The sequence below is a fragment of the Anolis carolinensis genome, chromosome 5 (genome assembly GCF_035594765.1).
Source record: "Anolis carolinensis isolate JA03-04 chromosome 5, rAnoCar3.1.pri, whole genome shotgun sequence".
Classification (NCBI taxonomy): domain Eukaryota; kingdom Metazoa; phylum Chordata; class Lepidosauria; order Squamata; family Dactyloidae; genus Anolis; species Anolis carolinensis.
This window is the reverse complement of record NC_085845.1, coordinates 149797786-149821509: the sequence shown is the minus strand read 5'-3', so window position 1 is coordinate 149821509 and position 23724 is coordinate 149797786. Positions and strand designations below refer to the sequence as shown.

At 41.8% G+C, this 23724-nt stretch overlaps 1 protein-coding gene across 1 annotated transcript; it reads left to right on the top strand.

The window, feature by feature from the left end:
* The first annotated feature begins 1747 nt into the window (after window positions 1-1747).
* On the top strand, window positions 1748-19659 carry avpr1a (arginine vasopressin receptor 1A). The gene is made up of 2 exons (XM_003221262.3): window positions 1748-4436; window positions 19055-19659. The coding sequence occupies exons 1-2, from the start codon at window positions 3497-3499 to the stop codon at window positions 19339-19341; spliced, it is 1227 nt and encodes a 408-aa protein (XP_003221310.1). The 5' UTR covers window positions 1748-3496; the 3' UTR covers window positions 19342-19659.
* Window positions 19660-23724: the final 4065 nt, after the last annotated feature.

Below are 23724 nucleotides of genomic sequence, written 5' to 3'. Positions count from 1 at the left end.
GATAAGTGAGACTCTACTGTAGTAACTTGCACTGTCTCTGTTGACTCTCACTAACAACAAGCAGCGTTTTGGAGCAGTCAAAGTTGCTTAGGGAGGGAGAGCTTTCCTCTCATCATCCATAGGCAGCCTAAACAGCATATGCTGTAACCAAGCAATTTTAAATATTAACTTGCACTGTCCGTTAAACTACCAAGCAACAAGCTCTCTGTTTATCTATCCCCCACAGCTTTGGCGTTTTCAGTATTCCTCAGAGAGGGAAAGCTTTCCACATGAGGAAAAGATGCATCCCCATAGGCGGCCTAAACAGTGTGTGGTGTAGCTAAGCATAGGTAAAGGTAATGGTTTCCCCTGACGTTAAGCCCAGTCATGTCTGACTCTGGGGGTTGGTGCTCATCTCCATTTCTAAGTTGAAGAGCCAGGGTTGTCCGTAGACACCTCCAAGGTCATGTGGCCGGCATGACTGCATGGAGCGCTGTTACCTTTCCGCCAGAGCGGTACCTATTGATCTACCCACATTGGCATGTTTTCGAACTGCTAGGTTGACAGAAGCTGGAGTAACAGTGGGTGCTCACTCTGCTCCCGGGATTTGAACCTGGGACCTTTCGGTCTGCAAGTTCAGCACATACACATAGCATTAATGTGTAATGAACTACTTTTTCTGCCAAATTTGTTGTATAACATCATGTTTTGGTGCTTAATTTGTAAAATTAAGCCCTGATGCTTTAACACATTTCGCCACCGGGGCTCCGTAGCTAAGCATAGAATAATAGAATCCTAGAGTTGGAAGAGCCTTTGTGGGCCATCCAGCATTCAAAGCACCCCAGACAGATTGTTTAAAAGCCTCCAAAGAAGGATTATCTATTACACTCCAGAGCAGAGAGTTCTACTGCTGAACAGCTCTCACTGTGAGGAAGTTCTTCCTAATGTTCAGGGGGAATCTTCTTTCTTGTAGTTTGAAGCCATGGTTCCCTGTCCTAGTCTCCAGGGCAGCAGAAAACAAGCTTGCTCCTTCCTCCCTATGACTTCCCCTCACATATTTATACATGACCCTCATCATGTCTCCTCTCAGCCTTAGAATCATAGAATAGTAGAGTTGGAAGAGACCTCATGGGCCATCCAGTCCAACCCCCTGCCAAGAAGCAGGAAATCGCATTCAAAGCACCCCCGATAGATGGCAATCCAGCCTCTGCTTAAAAGCCTCCAAGGAAGGAGCCTCCACCACAGCCCGGGGGAGAGAGTTCCACTGTCGAACAGCCCTCACAGTGAGGAAGTTCTTCCTGATGTTCAGGTGGAATCTCCTTTCCTGTAGTTTGAAGCCATTGTTCCGTGTCCTGGTCTGCAGGGCAGCAGAAAACAAGCTCCCTCCCTCCTCCCTATGACTTCCCTTCACGTATTTGTACATGGCTATCATGTCTCCTCTCAGCCTTCTCTTCTGCAGGCTAAACATGCCCAGCTCTTTAAGCCGCTCCTCATAGGGTTTGTTCTCCAGACCCTTGATCATCTTAGTCACCCTCCTGTTAAGTATGAACTTGCACAGTCTGTTGACTATCTCCCAACAAGGTCTACCAGGTGTGGGCCAACTTCAGCCCTCCAGGTGTTTTGGACTTCAACTCCCACAATTCCTAACAGCCTACCGGCTGTTGGCCCATACCTGCAGGCTAACCACACTGTGATATTGGAAACGTAGGTTGATAGACAGGGGGGGCGGAGGAGGGGCGGGGCTAGGAGGGCGAATCCCTGAGGAGAGCCTAGGAAAAGGACGCCAGAAAGAGAGAGGCAAGGCAGAGAGAGGAAAGAGGCAGTGCCTTCAGGAAGAGAAAGGAGGAGAGCGTTCCAAGAAGAGAGCTGGCAGGCAGGGCTTCCATACCTTAGAGCTGTCGAGGGTCTCACTCACGTCAACAAGAGAACTCCAGGGGAAAAGAGTGTGAGGAGGGACTGGCATCGCGTCCGCAACCTCAGAGAAAGGAGAGCAGTCAGGGAGACTATAATACATTAGACGAGTCCTAAAAGGAGGTCCGACACCTCAAAGAGTTTGGCTTCGGCAAGGCAGCTCCAGTGGGAGAAGGGAAGAAAGAGCGGGGAAAGGAGTGCCTGGAGGGGAAGGAAACAAGCGGTCTTTTCAGGAAGGGAGGCAAGCACAGGCGGGTTTCTGCAAGACAGCTCCAGTGAAAGCAAGGAAAGAAAGAAAGAAGAGGGGAAAGAGTGTGAGAAGAAAGGAAACGTAGATAGAGAAGGTCCCAGCGTCCCACATCCCTCAGGGAAAAGAAAGAGCAGGTTCGCCAGGGAGAAACGGTTGTCCCGATTACCTCCGAAAAGAAGGAGCCGAGGACTGCGCTCGGACACTTCCAAGGTGGTTGGCACGAGTCTGGTTTCAGGCGCCCAGCTCCGGCGAAAGAAGAGAAGAAGAGCGGGAAAGAGGGTCCGGAGGAGGAGAAAGAGAGGCGACAGAAAAGGAAAGGAAGAAGGCACAGACGAGGCGAGGATCCGGTCCCAGCAAAAGGCACAGACGAGGATCTAGATCCCTGCAATACAACCCCAGCGGAAGACAGAAAAAGCGTGGCGGGAAAGTGTCCAGGGGGGAAAAAGAGCCCAGGAGGGGGGACTAAGGCAGAGTGAAGCTTCAACACTATTCGCTACAGTGGGAGAAAGGCATTCAGGGGAGGACATTCCAGCAACAGGAGGGAGCGAAAGAGCGGGAAAGTGCCTGGGAAAAGCCCGGAGTGGGAAAAAGAGAGCCCAGGAGGGACTAAGGCAGAGTGAAACGAGTCCCCAATCCCTTCAAAGGGAGGAGAGGGCAGAACTCCGACCCCTGAAAGAATAGACGGGTCTTGTTTCAACAGTATCGCTGCAGTGGGAGAAAGGCATTTCGGGGAAGACATTGCAGCAACAGGAGAGAGCGAAAGGGCGGGAAAGCGGCTTGGCGGCGAGAAAGAGAAACGCCTGAAATAATCGCGCCAGAAAAGGAGAGGAAAGAAGGCGCGGACGAGGCGAGGATCCGGTCCCAGAATACAACTCCAGCGGAAGGAGGGAAAGTGTCCTGAGGGAGGAAAAAGAGCCCAGGAGGAACTAAAGCAAGTGAAGCGCGTCCCCAATCCCTTCAAAGGGACGAGAGGGCAGAACTCCGACCCTTGAAGGAATAGACGAGTCCCTTTTCAACACTCGCTGCAGAGAGAGGAAGGCATTCCAGCAACGGGAGAGCGAAAGGGCGGGAAAGCGCCGGGGAAAAAGAGAGCCCAGGAGGGACCAAGGCAGAGTGAAGAGAGTCCCCAATCCCTACAAAAAGCGTGGCGGGAAAGTGTCCAGGGGGAAAAAAGAGAGCCCAGAAGGGACTAAGGAAGGGTGAAGCGAGTCCCCATTCCCTTCAAAGGGAGGCGAGGACAGAACTCTGACACCTGAAGGAATAGACGGCCCGGTTTCAGCACTACCGCTGCGGCGAGAGAAAGGCACTCGGGGAAAACGCTCCAGCCACAGGGGAGAGCGAAAGGGCGGGAAAGCCATGCGCTTCGCGGGCAACGAGAGCCAGGAGGGCAGCGCGGAGCCGCCTTGGCCGTCCAACGCGAGCGGCGGCGGCGAGGACCGCTTCGGGCGCAACGAGGAGCTGGCCCGGCTGGAGGTGGCGGTGCTGGCGCTGACCTTCGTGCTGGCCGTGCTGGGCAACGCGCTGGTGCTGCTGGCGCTGGGCCGGACCCCGCGGAGGAAGGCGTCGCGCATGCACCGCTTCATCCGGCACCTGAGCCTGGCCGACCTGGCGGTGGCCTTCTTCCAGGTGCTGCCGCAGCTGTGCTGGGAGGTGACGCACCGCTTCCACGGCCCCGACGGGCTCTGCCGCGTGGTCAAGCACCTGCAGGTCTTCGGCATGTTCGCCTCGGCCTACCTGCTGGTGGTGATGACGGCCGACCGGTACATCGCGGTCTGCCACCCGCTGAAGACGCTGCAGCGGCCCAGCCGGCGCTCCCGCTGGATGATCGCGGGCGCCTGGGCGCTCAGCTTCGTGCTCTCCACCCCGCAGTACTTCATCTTCTCGCTCAGCGAGGTGGAGCGCGGCTCGGAGGTCTACGACTGCTGGGCGCACTTCGTCATGCCCTGGGGGCCCCGCGCCTACATCACCTGGGTCACCGGCAGCATCTTCGTGGCGCCCGTCCTCGTCCTGGCCACCTGCTACGGCTTCATCTGCTTCCGCATCTGGAGCAACGCCCGGCGGAAGGCGCCCCGCAGGAGGGGCCCGCTCTTCCTTCCCGGGCAGCCCCCTCCTCCCCCGGCCCTCCGCAAGGGCCTGCGCCTCGCCCCCTGCGTCGGCAGCGTCAAGAACTTCTCCCGCGCCAAGATCCGCACCGTCAAGATGACCTTCGTCATCGTCTCGGCCTACATCGTGTGCTGGGCGCCCTTCTTCACGGTCCAGATGCGCTCCGTCTGGGAGGACCACGCCTCCTGGGTTGGTAGGTGCACCCAGCTGTGGCTCACAAGCCCCACCGTCGGGAGAAAAGGCGCTCTCTCCAGCGGGGCCTTCACACCTGGGATTCCCAAACGCTGGTCCTCCAGGTGTTTTGGACTTCCACTTTCCCAAAAGCCTCAGGGCCCTTCCACACAGCCCTATATCCCAGAAAGGAGCCCTGGCAGCGAAGTGTGTTAAAGCACTGAGCTGCTGAACTTGCAGACCTAAAGGTTGCAGGTTCAAATCCCGGGAGCGGAGTGAGCGCCCGCTGTTAGCTCCAGCTTCTGTCAACCTAGCAGTTCGAAAACATGCAAATGTGAGTAGATCAATAGGTACCGCTCCGGCGGGAAGGTAACGGTGCTCCATGCAGTCATGCCGGCCACATGACCTTGGAGGTGTCTACGGACAAAGCTGGCTCTTCGGCTTAGAAATGGAGATGAGCACCAACTCCCAGAGTCAGACATGACTGGACTTAACGTCAGGGGAAACCTTTACCTACAAGGCAGAAAATCCCACATTATCTGCTTTGAACTGCGTTATCTGAGCCCACACCGAAATATATTCCAGTTCAAAGCAGATAATGTGGGATTTTATTCACCTGCCTTGGCCACTGATCAGCAATTCTGGGAGCTGAAGTCCAAAAACACCTGAAAGACCAGAATTTGGGAAACACTCATCTACACTGGCATGGACAAACTTCTCTCCCCCCCCCCATCCCTTTGTAGAATGAATGCAGTGTGGCACTGCTTTTCTGTGCTGCAAAATCATTTCAGTTGTAGGTTGCTGTGGGTTTTCTGGGCTGTATGGCCATGTTCCAGAAGCATTCTCTCCTGACGTTTTGCCTGCATTTATAGCAGGCATCTTCAGAGGCCGTGAGGTCTGTTGGAAACTAGGCAAGTGGGGAATGTTTAGCGTGGGAGAAAGAACTTTTGTCTGTTTGAGGCAGGGTGAATGTTTCAATTGGCTACCTTGATTAGCATTGAATAACCTTTCAGTTTCAAGGCCTGACTGCTTCCTGCCTGGGGGAATCCTTTGTTGGGAGGTGTTAGCTGGCCGTGATTGATTCATGTCTGGAATTCCTCTTGTAGTTGATAGATGTTGCAAAAGTACTACACCTATAAATCTATAATGTTGAGCCATGACAGTTAAATGGGTGTCCAACTGCATTTTTTCTGCAAGTTTAGATGCACCTCCCCCGCCCCCCAACAGTGTGTTCTTTACTTCCCTGATGTGGATCTGAAGGATTTTTTTCCATGTCGAAAGTGACTTGAGAACATACTGCAAGTCACTTCTGGTGTGCGAGAATTGACTGTTTACAGAGATTTTGCCCAGGGGACACCCAGATGTGTTACCATCCTGCTGGGAGGCTTCTCTCGTGTCCCCACAAGCTAAAGGTGACAGACTCCATCTCGCAGATTTGAACCAGCAATCTTCAGGTCAGCAACCAAACCTTTAGGTCAGCTGTTCAGCCAGCACAAGGGTTTAACCCGTTGCGCCACCGCGGATCTGAAGTAATCCCCATTTCCAGGCAAACACCTTAATCCAGGATTCCTAACTCTAGTCCTCCAGATGTCTTGGTCTCCAACTCCCAGCAGCCTCAGCTACTTTGGCCATTGGTCAAAAATTGTGGGAGCTGAAGTCCAAGACACCTGGAAGACCAAACTTTGGAAATGACTGCTTTAATCTATGAGTAAATTATAACTACTGCAGACTCTGATATGAATCTGATGTGATTCACCAATCCCACCAATTCCCAAACTGTTCCACCAGGTGTTTTGGACTTCCAGTAGCCTCAGCCACTTTGTGCAGTGGTCAGAAATTCTGGGAGCTGAAGTCAAAAACATCTGGAGGACCAGATCACTGGAGGACCAGAATCACTGCCTTAAATCATAGGCAAATGTCAACTGGAACAAACCAACTGAGGGCCCTTCCACACAGCCAAATAACCCAGAATATCAAGGCAGAAAATCCCACAATATCTGCTTTGAACTGGGATATCTGAGTCCTCACTGCCATATATCCCAGTTCAAAGAAGAAAATGTGGGATTTTATTCAGCTGTGTGGAAGGGACCTGAATCATTTGCTAAATGGAAAGCCAACACTTAAATAAATTCTATTGATTCAATGCTTCTCTGGTTGGGACTAGCACATTTGGAATAGTAGGGAATGTCGCAGAGCACTGCACAGTATGGGAAGTATGCATTAATATTCATGGTTCCGTACTGTCTTGTTAATAGCTATAGAGCAGTTGTTCTCAACCTGTAGGTCCTTAGATATTTTGGCCTTCAACTCCCAGACATCATAACAGCTGGTAAACTGGCTGTCATTTCTGGGAGTTGTAGGCCAAAACACCTGGGGAACCACAGGTTGAGAACCACTGCTATAGGTTATATTATGCAAAGGGATCTTATTGCACATTAGACACTGAGAGAAAAATGGTAGCACACACTTTCATAGTCTACTTCCTCAGATGCAGACATCAAGTCATTTGTTCATTATTTGGAAATAACACAGTCTTTCATATGTATATGTTTCAGTGGGCTTACTCTTGAGCAACAGTGCAATTTACAACTGACTTACAAGTAAAGTTGTTTAATGTGCTGTCAAAGGCTTTCATGGCCGGGATCACAGGGTTGTTGTATGGCCATGTTCCAGAAGTATTCTCTCCTGATGTTTCGCCCACATCCTCTGAGGATGCCTGCCATAGATGTGGGCGAAACATCAGGAGAGAATACTTCTGGAACATGGCCATACAGCCCGAAAAACATACAACAACCCAAAGTTGTTTAATTCAGATAATATATAACCTAAGGACATCCAATTAAAATGTCTGATCTATGGGAAATTTACTTCTAAATGGATGTGATTGGAATTGAATCTAAGTGCAATAGAACACAATGCCTGTATTGATTTTGGCTGGGTTTACTGAAGTGTGAGTGGTTTTATCCTGCAATTATTAGACAGTTCCAGGTGAACACTCACTACTAGATTGAAAGGCATAGTGATTTAGGTGTTCTGAATCCCCTGGAGAGAAGGGCGGAATATAAATAAAGTGTATTATTATTATTATTATTATTATTATTATTATTATTATGTGTCAGATGTGGTATAGCATACATCGAACTTTTCCCTGCAGATTGTATTTGGCAGACAGATGTTATTTTTTGGATGAAATAGTTATTGACTGTACAAGCATGGGTGTGCATATGTGGAAGTGGGTCTTTCTTCGTCCAGTGATGCTTGCTTGCTAGTAAAGCTGTTCAGGATCACTTAGGTTACTGCATTAAGAGATGTATCTTAAAATTCTGCCAATGCAGACCTATGGTATGTTTCCCTTTTCTACTTCTGCATAACACACATTCCTCCTGTGAGCTTCTCATCTACAGCCCTTTCCTGGCTGATGGATAGATAGGGTTTTTAGAGAAGTCAGGTACTTAACTGACGTTATATTCCAGGATCTGATGGACATAGAAGCATAGCATTAAAGAGTTGGAAGAGACCTCATTGGAAAAGCATGTGGGCCATTTAGTCCAACCCCCTGTCAAGAAGCAGGAAAATCACATTCAAAGCACCCCCAACAGATCGCCATCCAGCCTCTGTTTAAAAGCCTCCAAAGAAGGAGCCTCCACCACACTCCGGGGCAGAGAGTGCCACTGTTGAACAGCTCTCAATGTGAGGAAGTTCTTCCTAATGTTCTGGTGGAATCTCCTTTCCTGTAGTTTGAAGCCATTGTTTCATATCCTAGTCTCCAGGACAGCAGAAAATAAGCTTGCTCTCTCCTCCCTATGACTTCCCCTCACATCTTTATACATGGCCTTCATGATATCTCCTCTCAGCCTTCTCTTCTGCAGGCTAAACATATCTAGCTCTTTAAGTCGCGCCTTTTAGGGCTTGTTCTCCAGACCTTTGATCATTTTAGTTGCCCTCCTCTGGGAGGTCTGGGAGGGTGCCTTTCTTGTTCTGCATCTGGTGATAGGCACTTAACGAGGCACTTCTCTGATGTCTCCCATTCTCTACCTGCTACTAAATGCCAACCCATGGGAGGAAGATGAGTCCTGTGGTGGTTTTGATTGTTGCACGAGGAAGGTAGTAAATTCATCCCACAGTAATGAACAAAAGAGTTCAGTTTGTTGATATAACTGTCACTTATGCCTGCATTTTTCACTGACTGGATTGTAGTCTAAATTGTTACTTGCCAACAGTATTGCCCTCAGCCCTGCTCTGAATTTTAGTTTGGCTTAATGGAAAGTGAAAGGAAATAATGAACTGGAGTGTATGTGTTCCTTCAAGTCACTTGTTAAATTAATGTTGACCCCATAAATTTCCTAGGATGCTCTTAGGCAAGGATTCACTGGATCCTTCTTTTGAAATATCGCCTGTTTGTTGGTGGTCTTCCATTCAAGTACTGATCTAGGCTGACGCTGCTTAGCTTCCAAAAGTAGATGGGATCTAATGCTGTTAGGTTATTTAAGACAAAAGGTTTGGAAGGAATATAATAATAGCAGAATGTAATATTGTTGTTATTGTGTGCCTTGAAGCCATGACTGATTTATATAAGATGAATCCATAATGGGGGTTTCTTAGCAAGAATTGATCAGACGGGGGTTGCCTTTGTCATCCTCAGAGGCTTCTAGAGTATGACTTGCCCAAGGTCTCCCAATGGATTTCTATGACTGGGGTCCGTAGTCCAGTACACAAACCATTACACCATGCTGGCTTGCAAATTTGACATGAAACTATATCATATATGAAAAGCTTAAAAATATACCAGCATTTTGCACCACCTCTTTTAAAAAAAGATATGAAATGTAGTTATTACTTTAACACACCAAAGCTATATATAAAGTAGTAACAGATTCCTCCAGAGCCAGGCCAAAACACACACATACATACACACACACACACACACACTCGTCTGGGTAAAGAACAAAGTTTTGTCCTTGCTGCCGCTTGGTGTACAAAATAATGGACTGTTTGTCTGCTATTTTATCAGCCTTTTAAAAAGGTCTAAAGCAGACACATATAATGTCAGGTTCAAGTAGAAAGAGTAGAAAAATCTCAGATTTTTAAGGAGAAAAGCTTGCATTCCATACAATCTTGAAATTATTTAAATGTGTAGGTAATAACTTATTATAAAAACATACTCTTTAAAATCCAGGAGATGTCAATTTCCCCCCAAAGGCTGCTGCACTAACTGCAATTGCTGACGCTATAATATATTTATTAAATTATCACCTAGGATGAACACAAACTTAACACTCTCAGGAAACTCAAAATACATCTACAGCTTCATTTCTTTGTATATAGTCAAGATGAATTTGCAGTGTAAGACATTAATAATTAGATATACACAATGCACGTGGAATATATGTTTTGAATCTGACTTGTAGAACAATGCTTGATGTAGGGACCAGCAATTATTTTTCTGCAAGATACTAGGTAGGTACTTGTTTCATATTAGCGCCCATTAGCAATGGTTGTGTCTTGCATTCATTCTTGGAAACTGGCAGCCACTGACTTGAAGACTATCATTTTTACTAGTGGTTTTCTAGAAGGCTCTGGAATGCCCTTATTGAGGTCTGTGTCATGAGATTTTGATGCTTGCAACAAATAGGATGGTGCAATTTGTTTTACCTTATGCGGAGCTGTCCAAGGTCCTATTTGTGGATAAGGTTCAGCATAATGGATGACCTCTTTGAAATTCAGACAAAAACCTAGTGCAGACTTACTGTTCAATTGATGGGGAAGCCACCAGCAATCACTGTTCTTGAATGCTGGTAGGTGACGATAGGATCCTCCACTGAGACAGAAGATTCCAAATTAGCTGTAAAGGATGAAGCACAGGCTCCATGGTACCCCGTCTCTTACAACACCTTTCTGTCAAATCCTACATTGGAATGAAGAGGAATGACTAGAAGGATGGAGAGGGAGGGAGCAGGAGAGAGAAACTGCTAGAGAGAGGGCTTATGAAAAGCACGATGGAAAAAAGTGTGCTAATATGTGGTTTCCATCCAAATTCTGATTAAAATAAAAATCCTACTCAACACATTTCCAATTAAAAGAAAGGCAACTGAGGGTGCACCTAAACTGTAGAATTTGTGCAGTTTGACACTGCTCTAATTGGTATGTCTCAATGCTATGGAATCGTGGTTTTATGAGGACTTTGACCTTCCCTGCCAAAGAGTGCTGGTATCTCACCAAAGTACTATCCCCAGAATTCGATGGCATTGAGTCACGGCAGTCAAAGTGGTGTTAAACTGGATTAACTGCAGTGCTTCAAGGATTCCTGGAAGAAAGACAGCACTCTATAACAACAACAACAACTTTATTTTTGTATCCTGCTTACACGGGGAATGAATCCCCACAACATAGTTAAAATATGAAACATTAAAATTCATAAACAACATCATAAAACAATATAAAACAAAAACAATTTGACATAGTATAAAAACAGTCATCAGCAACAACCAGTGAACCTGGAATAGTAAACAGTTTCTGGGCTTGGGCAAGTGGGCTAGTGCAACTCTATTGTGAGGGCAGAGCTGATGGATAAAGTGCAGATGTCAGATGGGAAAATTTAGGGATAGAGGGTATACAAAGTAGAGCACTATAACTCTGGATAGGAAACAATAGCAAAGTACAAGGACAAGATTTTAGGTTATAGCTCATGGCTGGGGCCAAGGTTTCCTGGTGGACCGTCTAATCAAAAGCACAGTGGAATATCCACGTTTTTAGCTCTTTGCGAAAGATGGATAAGATGGGTGCCAGCTTGATCTCCCTGGGGGAAGAGTTCCAGAGCTGGAGGGGGGCACCACCAAATAATTATCATCACCACCATCTATTTATTCAAATAGCATCATCAAATGTGTAAGAGGCATTACAGTAAAACAAGCAAAAATAGTTAACAAATTTGCTTTTAAGATATGGACTAAGCTAAACATTCTCATTTAGTAAGATTGATTCACCAGCGTTTGGAGCTCTTAATAATGGATCTTCCCCCATTTATTTACTGGATTTTTATACCCATCTTTCTTCCGGGTTAGGATCCAAAACAGTTAACGAATTATGTCAAACAAAATGTATCATACAATGCATTTGTATTTGTTTAACAATTTATAGTTCACTTGGCTGCCAAGGAAGGCATTTAAATTAGCATTTGTACAAAGCCAACATAAAAGAGCAATGTAATTAATTAGAAAAGCTTTTCAGGAAACCAAATGTTTCAAAGCTACCTAATGTGGCATCGAATGTTTGTCTCTGTGTTTTTTGTTCGTTGAAATCTGCCCCAAGTCCCCCTGAGGAAAAAAGGCGGAATACAAATAAAAGTCTTTTTATTATGTGTGTAACTCCACAATTTAAAATTGTATCATAGATATGTTTAAAACATTTGCTAATAATATTAATATTGAATATTCTTAATATTATAATAGCAGCATTTTAATGTTATTTTAAAATTAATATTATTTGCTAATAATATTAAGGCTGCAGTCCTGCACTCAATTTCCCAGGAGTGAATTCCATTGAACCCATAGTGTGAAACAGAAAGCTTTATGTTTGCACTGAAGAGACAAAAAAGTCAACTTTTATAACAGATAATAATTTTAAAGATGTAATGAATATAAGTTGAATATATAAGATGGTAGCATTGCCTATATATCCCATTGCAGTTATGGCAGTTAAGTCTCTGAACCCCTGAGCTAACAGTGTTAGAGACTGTTTACTCACTAAGGAATAAAAAAGAAACATGGTTTGCAGAGTAACACAGATCTGCGTCATCTCAGTCTGGTTAGATCAGGAGGCAGTAAAATTTCCTAGTCTTCTTTTGAGTCTCAAGAGGAGTGTGTATTTTCTCTGTGCTGCATACACTTCAGTTGCATGTGAAATGAAGCTCGAAATCTCTGCATCCCAGTGTTTCTGCAGTCTGATAGCAAAAGTGTCTCAATTCAAGAGCATGATGGAGGTTTACGTTGAAGCTATGGTGAACCTTGGAATCAACAAGAAAGCCATGAGAGTATATAACAGATGAAGGCAGCAGTGGACAGGGCTATGGCTATGTCACTGCCTGGTTCAGCAACTGGCTGAAATGTGCCTTGTTTCCTGGTTGGTGTTTTAGGTTCTCCTGGGACAGACTAAGTTCTAGCCTTTTGCCACTGCACTCAGAGAATGAAATGGTTCCTTTTTTGGGTAATAGTTAAGATACAGGTCTCACATTGACCCATGGATAAATGGACCCAGGTTTTGGGATTGTTTTGATTGAAATTTCTAGACTTAAACATGATATATAGGCTGGATCATTTGCCTATATAGGCCAATAAGGCATGAGATAGCAGTGCTAGGGAAAAAACTTGATAGAGAGCATACGTTACAATTTGGGCTGAAGGAATTGAAAAGGGAAAGGGAGTTAGAATGACACAGATTTCTTGATCCAGATTAAAGACCTTGACTTCTTTCTTGTACCTCTGAGAAGGGAACTCTGTAGATCCAGGGAAGTCATGCTACCCCTCTACTCTGCCTTGGTTAGACCACACCTGGAATACTGTGTCCAATTCTGGGCACCGTAATTTAATGGAGATGTTGACAAGCTGGAATGTGTCCAGAGGAGGGTGACTAAAATGATCAATGGTCTGGAGAACAAGCCCAGTTAAAGAACTGGACATGTTTAGCCTGCAGAAGAGAAGGCTGAGAGGAGACATGATAGCCATGTATAAATAATGTGAGAGGAAGTCATAGGGAGGAGGGAGCAAGCTTGTTTTCTGCTGCCCTGGAGACTAGGATGCAAAACAATGGCTTTAAACTACAGGAAATGAGATTCCACCAGAACATTAGGAGGAACATACTCATATTGAGAACTGTTTAGCAGTTGAAGTCTCTGCCCCGGAATGTGGTGGAGGTTCCTTCTTTGGAGGCTTTTAAGCAGAGGCTGCATGGCGATCTGTTGGGGGTGCTTTGAATGCGATTTCCTGCTTTTTGGCAGGGGGTTGGACTGGATGGCCCATGAGATCTCTTCCAACTCCTATGATTTCATGATTCTAATGGGGAGCTATTACTAAGGTCACTCAGATAGACCATGTATCATATGCTTTTACTGCTTCATGCACAGCATTTAAAAATATATTTTTTTACTTCCCAAGAAATAATTTACAGCTCATTTCATGTTTTCCTGTTCAATCTTCCGCATTATAAAATATCAGAAAAAAAGTTTGAGCAGAGAATTTTATTTTATTTATAAGAATTTTGGTTAAGATGTTGCATATGTGCCATTAGTAGACACATATGCATGTGTGTGTATCTACAGGAACATGCAATCTAGGCAGTCAGTGGGAATCACTGGGATTAATTGGGAGATAGATGGAAACCCGGAGTCCTTGGGAAATACCGAATGGTACAGTATAGGAGCTTAAGAGAAAGGCTGGGGAAGAACTTGTAGAGAAGAAGATAATATTAATAGGTGGCAAGAAAAGAAAAGACTACAGAGTGTATCATGGGGATTTTGATACAAATTGGAAAGTTTAGCATTACTTGCATTATAGAACCATTTTTGCAACTAATTATTATAATTACTTATTGTTTCATTCAGTTTTAATTAGATTTAGATTTTAGTCAATAAAATGATTTCAAAACTCACAAATCAGTGATCTGCAAATTTGGTCTGCAAGATTTTTGCATTATTTACAGAAGTTCCCATGATGTCATACTGGGAAATGGGAAATACCAAAAATCAAACCAAAATTGATTTGTTCTATTTGACATATTTGCATTGCAAATATTATCCATTCAGCACCATTTTTAGGAATGGGAGTAACATTTGACAAAATCTGAAATACAAAACATACTTACTAGGAAGTAATTTTATTGGAGGCAGAGAAGCTTGGTTGTTGTACAAATATGCTTAAATACACATGGCGAAAGAATAACCAAGTCTAATTGCCTTCCCATGAAATCACGAGACCTTTTGTAAGTAATGCAGAAATGCAGCAGACCACATTTTCAGATCATAGAATATTTATTTATTTTAAAATCATTTTATTGAATAAAATCTATATAGATTCAAAAATAAAGACACTTATGAAATTTCCTCTTGTTAAATGTCTTCCCGATTTTAGTTTCTGCTTTGCTGAAATGTTTTACAGGAACATCATTAATATTTGCTTGAACATGCTGTTCTTTGAGAATTGAAGAATTTGTAGAATATTTGGTGGTGCTGAAAGGTTAAATAAATAGCTAAGAATTTTAGGAGGAAATCATATCTGAAGCAAAGAATAAGGGCATGCAGACAAAATCTGAAATTCAATATTCTGACATGCTTTCTTCTTAGGTGAAGACAAATAGAGCCTAATCCATGGCATAAGTGAACTGCAGAAGTATAATGGAGTGGAAGTGGGGAAAAACTCTGCTTGTCTGATAACTTATTACAAATACTGTACCAAGTCCTAGATCATTTTGTCTTGGTATTAAAAAATTAAAAATAAACGGATTAATCAGGACCTAATTGTGAATCAAAAGGTGGATGGGACTTATATAAGAAAATACACTTTTTCAGCCCATTGCTTCTTTAATTCTTTGCACATAAAATACAACTGCAACTGATATGCTTTTAATGTCACAGGGTAAACAAAGAAATTGCACTGCAAAGATATACCAATATGTGTGTGCTGTGAACTGAACAGTAACATTAACTAGAATATTAGGCAGCATTTGATAGTTTGTAACAGTGTACAGCTAAAGAATTGAGTTTAGAAGTAAATGTTTGAATTAGGCAAGGATGCTGTAAAGATTTTAAACAACCTTCTAAAAAAACACAGATCTTTGTTCTAGCAGGTGTATGTTGAGGCTTGAATGTAATAACTACTGCAGCACATCTTTGCGTGATGTGTGGTGCTATGCAACGAATACTAACTTGCTTATATGCCATGTTAATGGCTGTTAATGATATGTGTCTTTTTGAGCATTTTTGAAATACTGTACAGCAATGTCAAGTCATTCCTCACTCCAGCACAGGGTCTCGCAAATTATCCCATATACCATTAATGAAGAAAGTATAAGTATTTTCCCCATTCTGCCGTACATTTACTGATTTTATACAGCTGATTGGGTGGATGGAATTATCTATGAGCACAACAGGATAATACCAAAGAATAATTCAGTAAATATTTGCTGTCAGGATCTAGATATTTAAAAATGCTGTTTAAAGGTTTCTTTGCTAAGTGGCTTCCAGAGAAACTCAGCAGTTATGAGAAATATTGATGTGCAGGAGTACATAGCCATATCACCTAGGAGAATCCATGATTGGATTATGTGTTTATATTGCTTTTTTGTCAAATGTATATATATTTATAGCTCTGCATTTCTATCTGAGAGTAAGCTCCACTGAACTCAGTGATACATACTTCTAACTGCATAAATGCAACGTGTAAAAATGATTGAACTATAGCCACCTAAAATTCAATCTTGAGCTTATCTTTATAAATTCAAGCAAACTTTTAGAGAAGTATTACCAAATAAATTGCTTGCATTAAGTAATCAGATAAAGGAAAGGAAAAATGCCCAGCCTCTGTCTGGCCATTTTTGCCATTTTATGGCTTCTTCTGCACTGATCTATCACAAACAGTAGCAATGCTTGAAAGCATTATTGCCATTTCTTGCTACAGCAGGAAATGCCCATCAGACCGTGAGTGAATAGTACAGCTTCAGCTCTGAAAAATGTTTATTGTCCCCCCTACTATAGCACTAGAGAGGCCACAGCAATTCCTTAGTGTCTCATATAAGGCTATCACTTACATGAATATTTTCATAACTAGCGACCAGTATTCTATTATCAGCTACTTAATTAAATCACCTCTCCTGGAGCTACACCCCTCTAACCATGAGTATCAGTAATGAATATTACTTATCTGTAGCTATTTTTATACATGTTCAGTACTTAGGGCCTACTACACTGTAGAATGAATGTAGTTTGACACCACTTTAACTGCCATGGCTCAATGCTATGCAATCATGGGAGTTGTAGTTTGGAGAGGCACCAGCACTCTTTCGCACAGCGTTTCTCAACATGAGGGTCGGGACCCCTGGGAAGGTCTTGAGGGGGTGTCAGAGGGGTTGCCAAAGACCAGTATTTTCTGCTGATCATGGGGATTCTGTGTGGGGAATTTGGCCCAATTCTGTCTTTGGTGGGGTTCAAGGGGCTCTTTGATTGTAGGTGAACTATAAATCCCAGCAACTACAACTCCCAAATGGCAAAATCAACCCTCCCCAACCCCACCAGTATATCGGGTATTTGAGCCAAATTTGGTCCAGTGAATGAAAACCCATCCTGCATATCAGATATTTATGTTACGATTCATAACAGTAGCAAAATTGTAGTTAGGAAGTAGCAACGAATATCATGTTATGGTTGGGGGTCACCACAACATGAGGAACTGTATTAAGGGGTTGCGGAATTAGGAAGGTTGAGAACCACTGCTTTAGCAGAGAAGGTTAAAGGCCTTGTAATAGTACAATTCCCAGGATCCATAGGGTTGAGCTATGGCAGTTAAATTGGTGTCAAACTGCATTCATTCTACAAGTTAGGCACAGCATTGGTTACTTAATTAAGTATAACAAGAGTATATATAACTGCAAACAGATGTAGAATACTGGGCAACATTAACATATTGCCCCATCTTTAGTATTTTAGATTTTGAAAGTATTCTATTTTGCTCATTTATTAGGCTCCTTGGTTAAAAGCTTCCATGCTTTTAACCTTGTCCAAAATGTATTATTCTGCAGAATGTCAAGCCTACTTTTTAATCTTGGATTTCACAGAAGTTATCTGTTGTGATAGTTGAAGTAGCAGCAGATAGACTGACACTTTTTTATGAATAGTAAACTTGTGTATTCAGAAAAATAATATCTTCATAACAGCAAGGGCTCATAAAAGCTAAGGACATTCTTGATGAACAATTGTTTTATTTTTCCTGAAAATATAGAAGTACTGGTAATATGCAAGCAAAAAAACAAAACAGGTGTTCAGCAAGAACACTGTTTAATGCCATGCAGTGTGAAACCTAAATGTATGCATGAGACATAAATAGACATTAGGCATGGAAATAATTAATTATCTTAGAATTATATTAGCCAAACCAGCCTGCATCTATAGCATCTATGAAATATATTTCTTTTAAAACAGAATATCATGAATTTTAAACTCTCATCTTGTGTCCGCTGCATTGTAATCATTGTTCTGTATATTTTAATATATGTGTTTTGTAGAAATGCATTTTAATGTGTGTATTTTATATAATGATTGTTTGTTTTTAGCTATGTTGTAACCTGCCTCGACCCACAAGGAGAGGCGGGTAAGAACTAAAATTATTATTATTATTAGATAAAGAAGAGGGAAGATTAAGGACTACAGAGAAAGCATGTGCACCCAGCTAATATATATGTCATGAATGAAGTGCAGTTTTCTTCTTTTGAAGCTGCAATAATCATAACACATTTGTCTTATGGACTAAATAATCTAAGTTCAAGATCTTCTGGAGAGGCCCTGCTCTCGGTCTCACCACCATCACAGGCGCAATTGGCAGGGATGAGAGAAAGGGTCTTCTCAGTGATTGCTCCTCAGCTATGGAACTCCCTCCCTGGTGAGATTAGATCAGCCCCCTTCCTCCTGTCCTTCAGAAAGATGGTAAAAACTTGGCTGTGGGACCAAGCCTTTGGGACAGTGCAATAAGGCAAAAATAGGAAACTTAATCCTACTGATTGGATCTGGTATGGCTGATCTGAGATGTTTTTAAACAACTGATTTTAAAGTGGAGATAATTGTTTTTAGTGTTTATGTATATTTATAGTTTATTTTATGTTTTGGCATTTAATGTTTGCCATATGTATGTTGTGTTCTGAGTCCCCTTCAAGGTGAGAAGGGAATAATATAAATGTTTTAAATAAATAATAATAAATAATAAAGGCACCAGACCCTAGTCGATCTTGCCAATAAAAACCAGGTGCTGTATGCTGCATTCCAGAAGGAGGAACTAGCAAAACCATCATAGAGTATTCCTTGTCCAAGAAAATCCCGTGAAATTAATGGGACCATCGTAAGTTGACAGATGGCTTGAAAGAGTGCGCATGCACAAAACCCGACTACTTTTTTCACCGGAAAAAAAATTGAAGTGATATTGCTTGGGCTTTTCGTTTCATTTTTAAAATATATATACAGTAGAGTCTTGCTTATCCAACCTTTGCTTATCCAACATTCTGGATTATCCAACACAGTTGGCCTTTTAGTAGTCAGTGTTTTTGTAGTCAATGTTTTCAATACTTTGCAATGTTTTGGTGCTAAATTCGTAAATACAGTAATTACTACATAACGTTACTGTGTATTGAACTGCTTTTTTCTGTTGATTTGTTGTAAAACATGTTTTGGTGCTTAATTTGTAAAATCGTAACACAATTTGACATTTAATAGGCTTCTCCTTAATCCCTCCTTATTATCCAACATTTTCGCTTATCCAGTGTTCTACCGGCCCATTTATGTTGAATAAGTGAGACTCTACTGTACTTAGAAATTACATCAATATATGCTTAATAGTTTACTAGATAGTAGATTTTGATAAATTATTCCATTCTTTTTTTTCTTAACAGAGTCCGAGGACATTTTAATTACAGTCACTGCCCTTTTGGCTTCTTTGAATAGTTGTTGCAATCCATGGATCTACATGTTCTTTAGTGGCCACCTTCTGCAGGACTTTATACAAAGCCTTTTGTGCTGTCGAAAAATGAAGCAAAAGCTGAATAAAGAAGATTCTGAGAGTTACAGCCGGAAACAGACATCTTATACCAATAGCAGAAGTCCAACAAACAGTTTGGACACATGGACTGAATCCCAACATTTCTCACAATCAATCAAGTTCATGCCTGTTTCTTCATAAAAAATAATTTTAATAACTTCAGCACTTCAGCACTTTAACAATCACTTTTCATGTGGTCAAAGAATTAACAAGATAGATGATAGAAAAACAAAAACTGCTATTTTAATAAACATGGTTTTGCATTTATGTAAATGAAACTTGTGGATTATTCTGTAAAAAATATATGGCTGTGTATTCAGGAAAACTGAGAAAATAGATCAATACATGTAATATTTTTTAAAAGAATATCAGCTTTAAATGTTTGCTCTCACCATTAATTATATATGCATTGTAACACTAAATGCAGTTATTCTTTCATCACAATAAAAATATTTGCCACTGCAGTCTTGTGTATAGTTTTAAAGAAGCTCTCATAAAAATCACCCAGCTGTCACTGATATAACTGAGGACTGCAACACTGAAATATATAACAATGCAAATAATCTGGGCATAAAAGTGCAAAAACACATCAGTAGTTCCCAACAGAGAAACATCATAAATACCATTGCCATTATGGTCCCACAAAACCACTGGAGTGTCTAAGCATAAAATGTAAATAGCCAACTGTTTATGCAAATCCTTTTGAAAACAAAGAGTACTTAAGTCAATCAACCCCGAGTAATCTAAAATATTTAGAGTTCCAGCCAGCAAAAGCTTTCAAGTGTCAGAGGAAGAATTATGTGAAAAAGAAATGGAAGGAATGGTACCAGGAAACTACTGTGTACATCACAACTTCTATATAGCTCTCATGCAAGATGCTCATAGACTCTGGTAATGGACTTCGATGCTAGTCGTGGCTAAACATGGGTTAGTCTTATCTGTGTTGTTATCATTCCAATGGATCTACTCTAGGTAGGATTGACATTGAATTTAGTCCATTAAATGTTATTTGAGTACAATTAATTCCCTACTTACTAAGTTTTCTTTCATCGTAACATTATTATTCTCAGTAAGGAGACCACTGCCTCTCTGCTAACAAATTAATGTTTTCCACCATAATTTTTAACCCAGGTGGGCCTATAGGACCCCTCCCAAGGTATTTCCCAAGCCTTCCAGCTCTCCCTTTTTCTGGCCAAATAAGGGGGATAGGTATCACATTTCCTAGGTATGACAATTCACGAGTAGTTTTGCAGACTCCCCCTGCATTTTTACATTTAAAAAATACATTTTTTTTTCAAAACCACAAGTAGACTTCGACCATTTCAATTGTTGTTTTTCCCATCCCTTATTTTGGGTGTTTTTCAAAGTCTTGATGGATCTTGAATGATTATAAGAGCAAATAAGTCACGCCCTGACCCCGTTATAAACAAGGAGTTGGTAACATTTTGTCCTATTAAGAATATTGGAAAGGAATGAGCTCAGAAAACCTGAATGGAAGGGAAAGACTCCAAAAGAATCCCAGTCTTCACTTAGGCCATGGAAATTCTGGCAAATTCCAAATGAGCCCTTTGTGTCTGCTGCAGCCCATATGATGCTGAATTGGTCTTCCCTCTACCCCAATCATGCAATTCAAAGAATCTCATACAAGATTAGTAAATGTAGTTGGCTCAGAGTTATTTTGGTGCAATATCTCTTTATAGATTATTACCTTTTTGTTTTAGAGGAGAACATGAAATTTAGTATTCCAAATGAAGACAGGATGACTGAAACAACAAAAGAAAGAAAAGGATATACTGAATTAGTCAAAAGCAAAGAAGAGGAAAATAAATATATAGGTAACAAGAAAATATTATAAAATGATTATACTATCAGATAATCTATATTATTTAGTTCAGATTTAGTAACAATCGATATATACATCCATGGGGCATGAAATCTGCAACCTTATAGCAGTCAACCCTTGGAATTCAGAACTAGATGCAACAATATAACTTAATGTTTTTCTTGTGTACCATATATAATACTTTTATCATAAGAATGCTCCTTTTTATTGATTCTCTACAGCTCATCTCTGGTGTCATGCAAGAGTGGAGAAGTATTTTCTGCCTTTGAAAATCCATTACTCTGATGGCTTATATTTAGTTAGCAGATAAAACAAACCCCTGGCTTTTCTCAGCAATACTACTGCCTATGTGATTATCTCACTGGGCATTTGTTTTCATTTGATGTTCTTATCTACAGTAGCACCATACTTTTTTCTGTCTGAAATGCTGCTTGATGGTTCCAAAATATAAAAATTCAGCAGTGACTTATGCTTTATTTCATTTATTTATGACAATATTTGCCCTATATCAAGAGATCTCAAAGTGGCTTAGAAATAGCATTAAAACAAGTTAAACAGTTTAAAAACAAAAGGTCGGTATAAATAAGCTAAAATATATTAAACAATACAATGACTTAGCAACATATTTTGAAAATTTAAAGTTAATTAAACTATACAATAATCCTTAAATTGTATCAACCAGGCCCAAAGAACTGGTGAACAACCAAGTTTTAACTTGGTGACTAAATAACAGGAATGTGAGTGCCAGTTGGGCCTCCGACAGGAGAACATTCCACAGTTGGCATGACATATCTCTATCATATCCTGACACCATGTACTGCCCTCAGTGGTGGAAAACAGAGGAGAAACCCCCAGCAGAATATAGTAACAAAGTCCCAAATTGTCCAGGGCATTAAATATAACAAGCACCTTGTGTTCAAACTGGACACATATTGGAAGAAAACACATTTTTGAAGACTGGCATTACAGGCTGTTGGATATTCCATTTAGCAGTCGACCTGCTGCATTTTCCACTAGTTGCATCTTCTAAGGCTGGATCTACACTGCCCTCTATCCCAGGATCTGATCCCAGAATATCAGCTTTGAATTGAATTATATGAGTCTCCAGTGCCATATTATCTAGGATTAGCAGATAATCTGGGATCAGATACTGGGATATAGGACAGTGTAGAAGGGGTCTGAGCCTTCTTCAACGGCAGCCCTGTGTAGAGTACATTAATAATAATAATAATAATAATAATAATAATAATAATAATAATAATAATATAACTTTATTTATATCCCACCCCATCTCCCCTAGGGGATTTGGGGTGGCCTACAAGACAGTAGTCTAATCAGAAAGCCACTGGTACCTGGATTACTATGGCTAGGATACCTCTCTCCAGAAAAGGATGTCACTGTTCAACAGTCAACATTAGCACCAAACACTCTGAACCACAAATTCAAGTTGAGCCTGCAGTGACAGGAATGAATCTAGGAGCGGACTAAAGTATTATGTTCTTCAAGTGCAGTGCAACCACATTCAGGATACACTATTTACTCAATTCCCAGATCCAAGAACCACAATCCACATAGTCTTCATCTTAATCTTATCAAGATTCAGCTTCAATTTGTTCTGGCCCATTACAACATCCAGGTTCTGTCCCATCACCTTCATAGCCCCAGCTGTCTAAGATGACAAGAAGTAAAGCTGAGTGTCACCACCATCCTGATAGCACCCCACTCCAAAGTCCTTTTTGAACCCTCCCCAGCAGTTTCACGTACATATTGAATAGAATGGGGACACCTGTAGCACCCCAGAGCCTAATAGCCATGGGGCTGAACAGGAATCCCCCAGTGCAACTCTTGAATTGGCCTTCTGGATAGGAATGGACTTGCTTGAAAACAGTGCCTCTTACTCTCATCGCAGAGATCAGGTCCATGTTTAATTGTATTAAAAGTACCATGTTTAATTGTATTAAAAGCTATTGAGAAATCCAGGAAGATCAAGAGAGTAACAATCAGGGAGTAGGTCATCAATCAGACCAACTAAGGCTGTTTCTGTGCCATTATCTTGGCCTGAAACCAGGTAATCTTAATAAAGGAAAGAATCAGAAATTGCTTGTCCTGTGGTAAAACATTGCAAAGGCAAATAAATATACAAAAAGAAGAAATGAAGATATGTTTTTCAGATAACTGTGGAGGATTAAAAATGTAATTCTGACATTTTGGATGTTTTCACACATTATTGCCTGCAGTGGGATCTACTTGATTCCAGCTCTAAAAGTGGAAGGGAAAGGAGGAGGTTGGAAATCTAGTGGGAGCTATAAGACTAATTTATGTTTACTTTAACGTGCTTTTGTGATATTCCATTTCAAAGTATATTCAAACAGGATTGCTGGATTCCCCTTTTCCCTTGTTATGCTATAACACATTAACACAGGCTATGTGTTATGGCTATGTCATTCTGTGTGAGAATCAATGTGTTGTAGTGGTTTGTAGGTGAGAAGGAAAGCACATTGTATGGCCCTGCAAAAGTCCCACTCACTCAGCCTCAGTGGCACAATGGATTAAACCCTTGTGCTGGCAGGACTGCTGGCTGATAGGTTGGCAGTTCAAATCTGGAGAGAGCGGGTGAGCTCCCTCTGTCAGCTCCAGCTCCCAATGCAGGGACATAAGAGAAGCCTGCCACAAGAATGGTA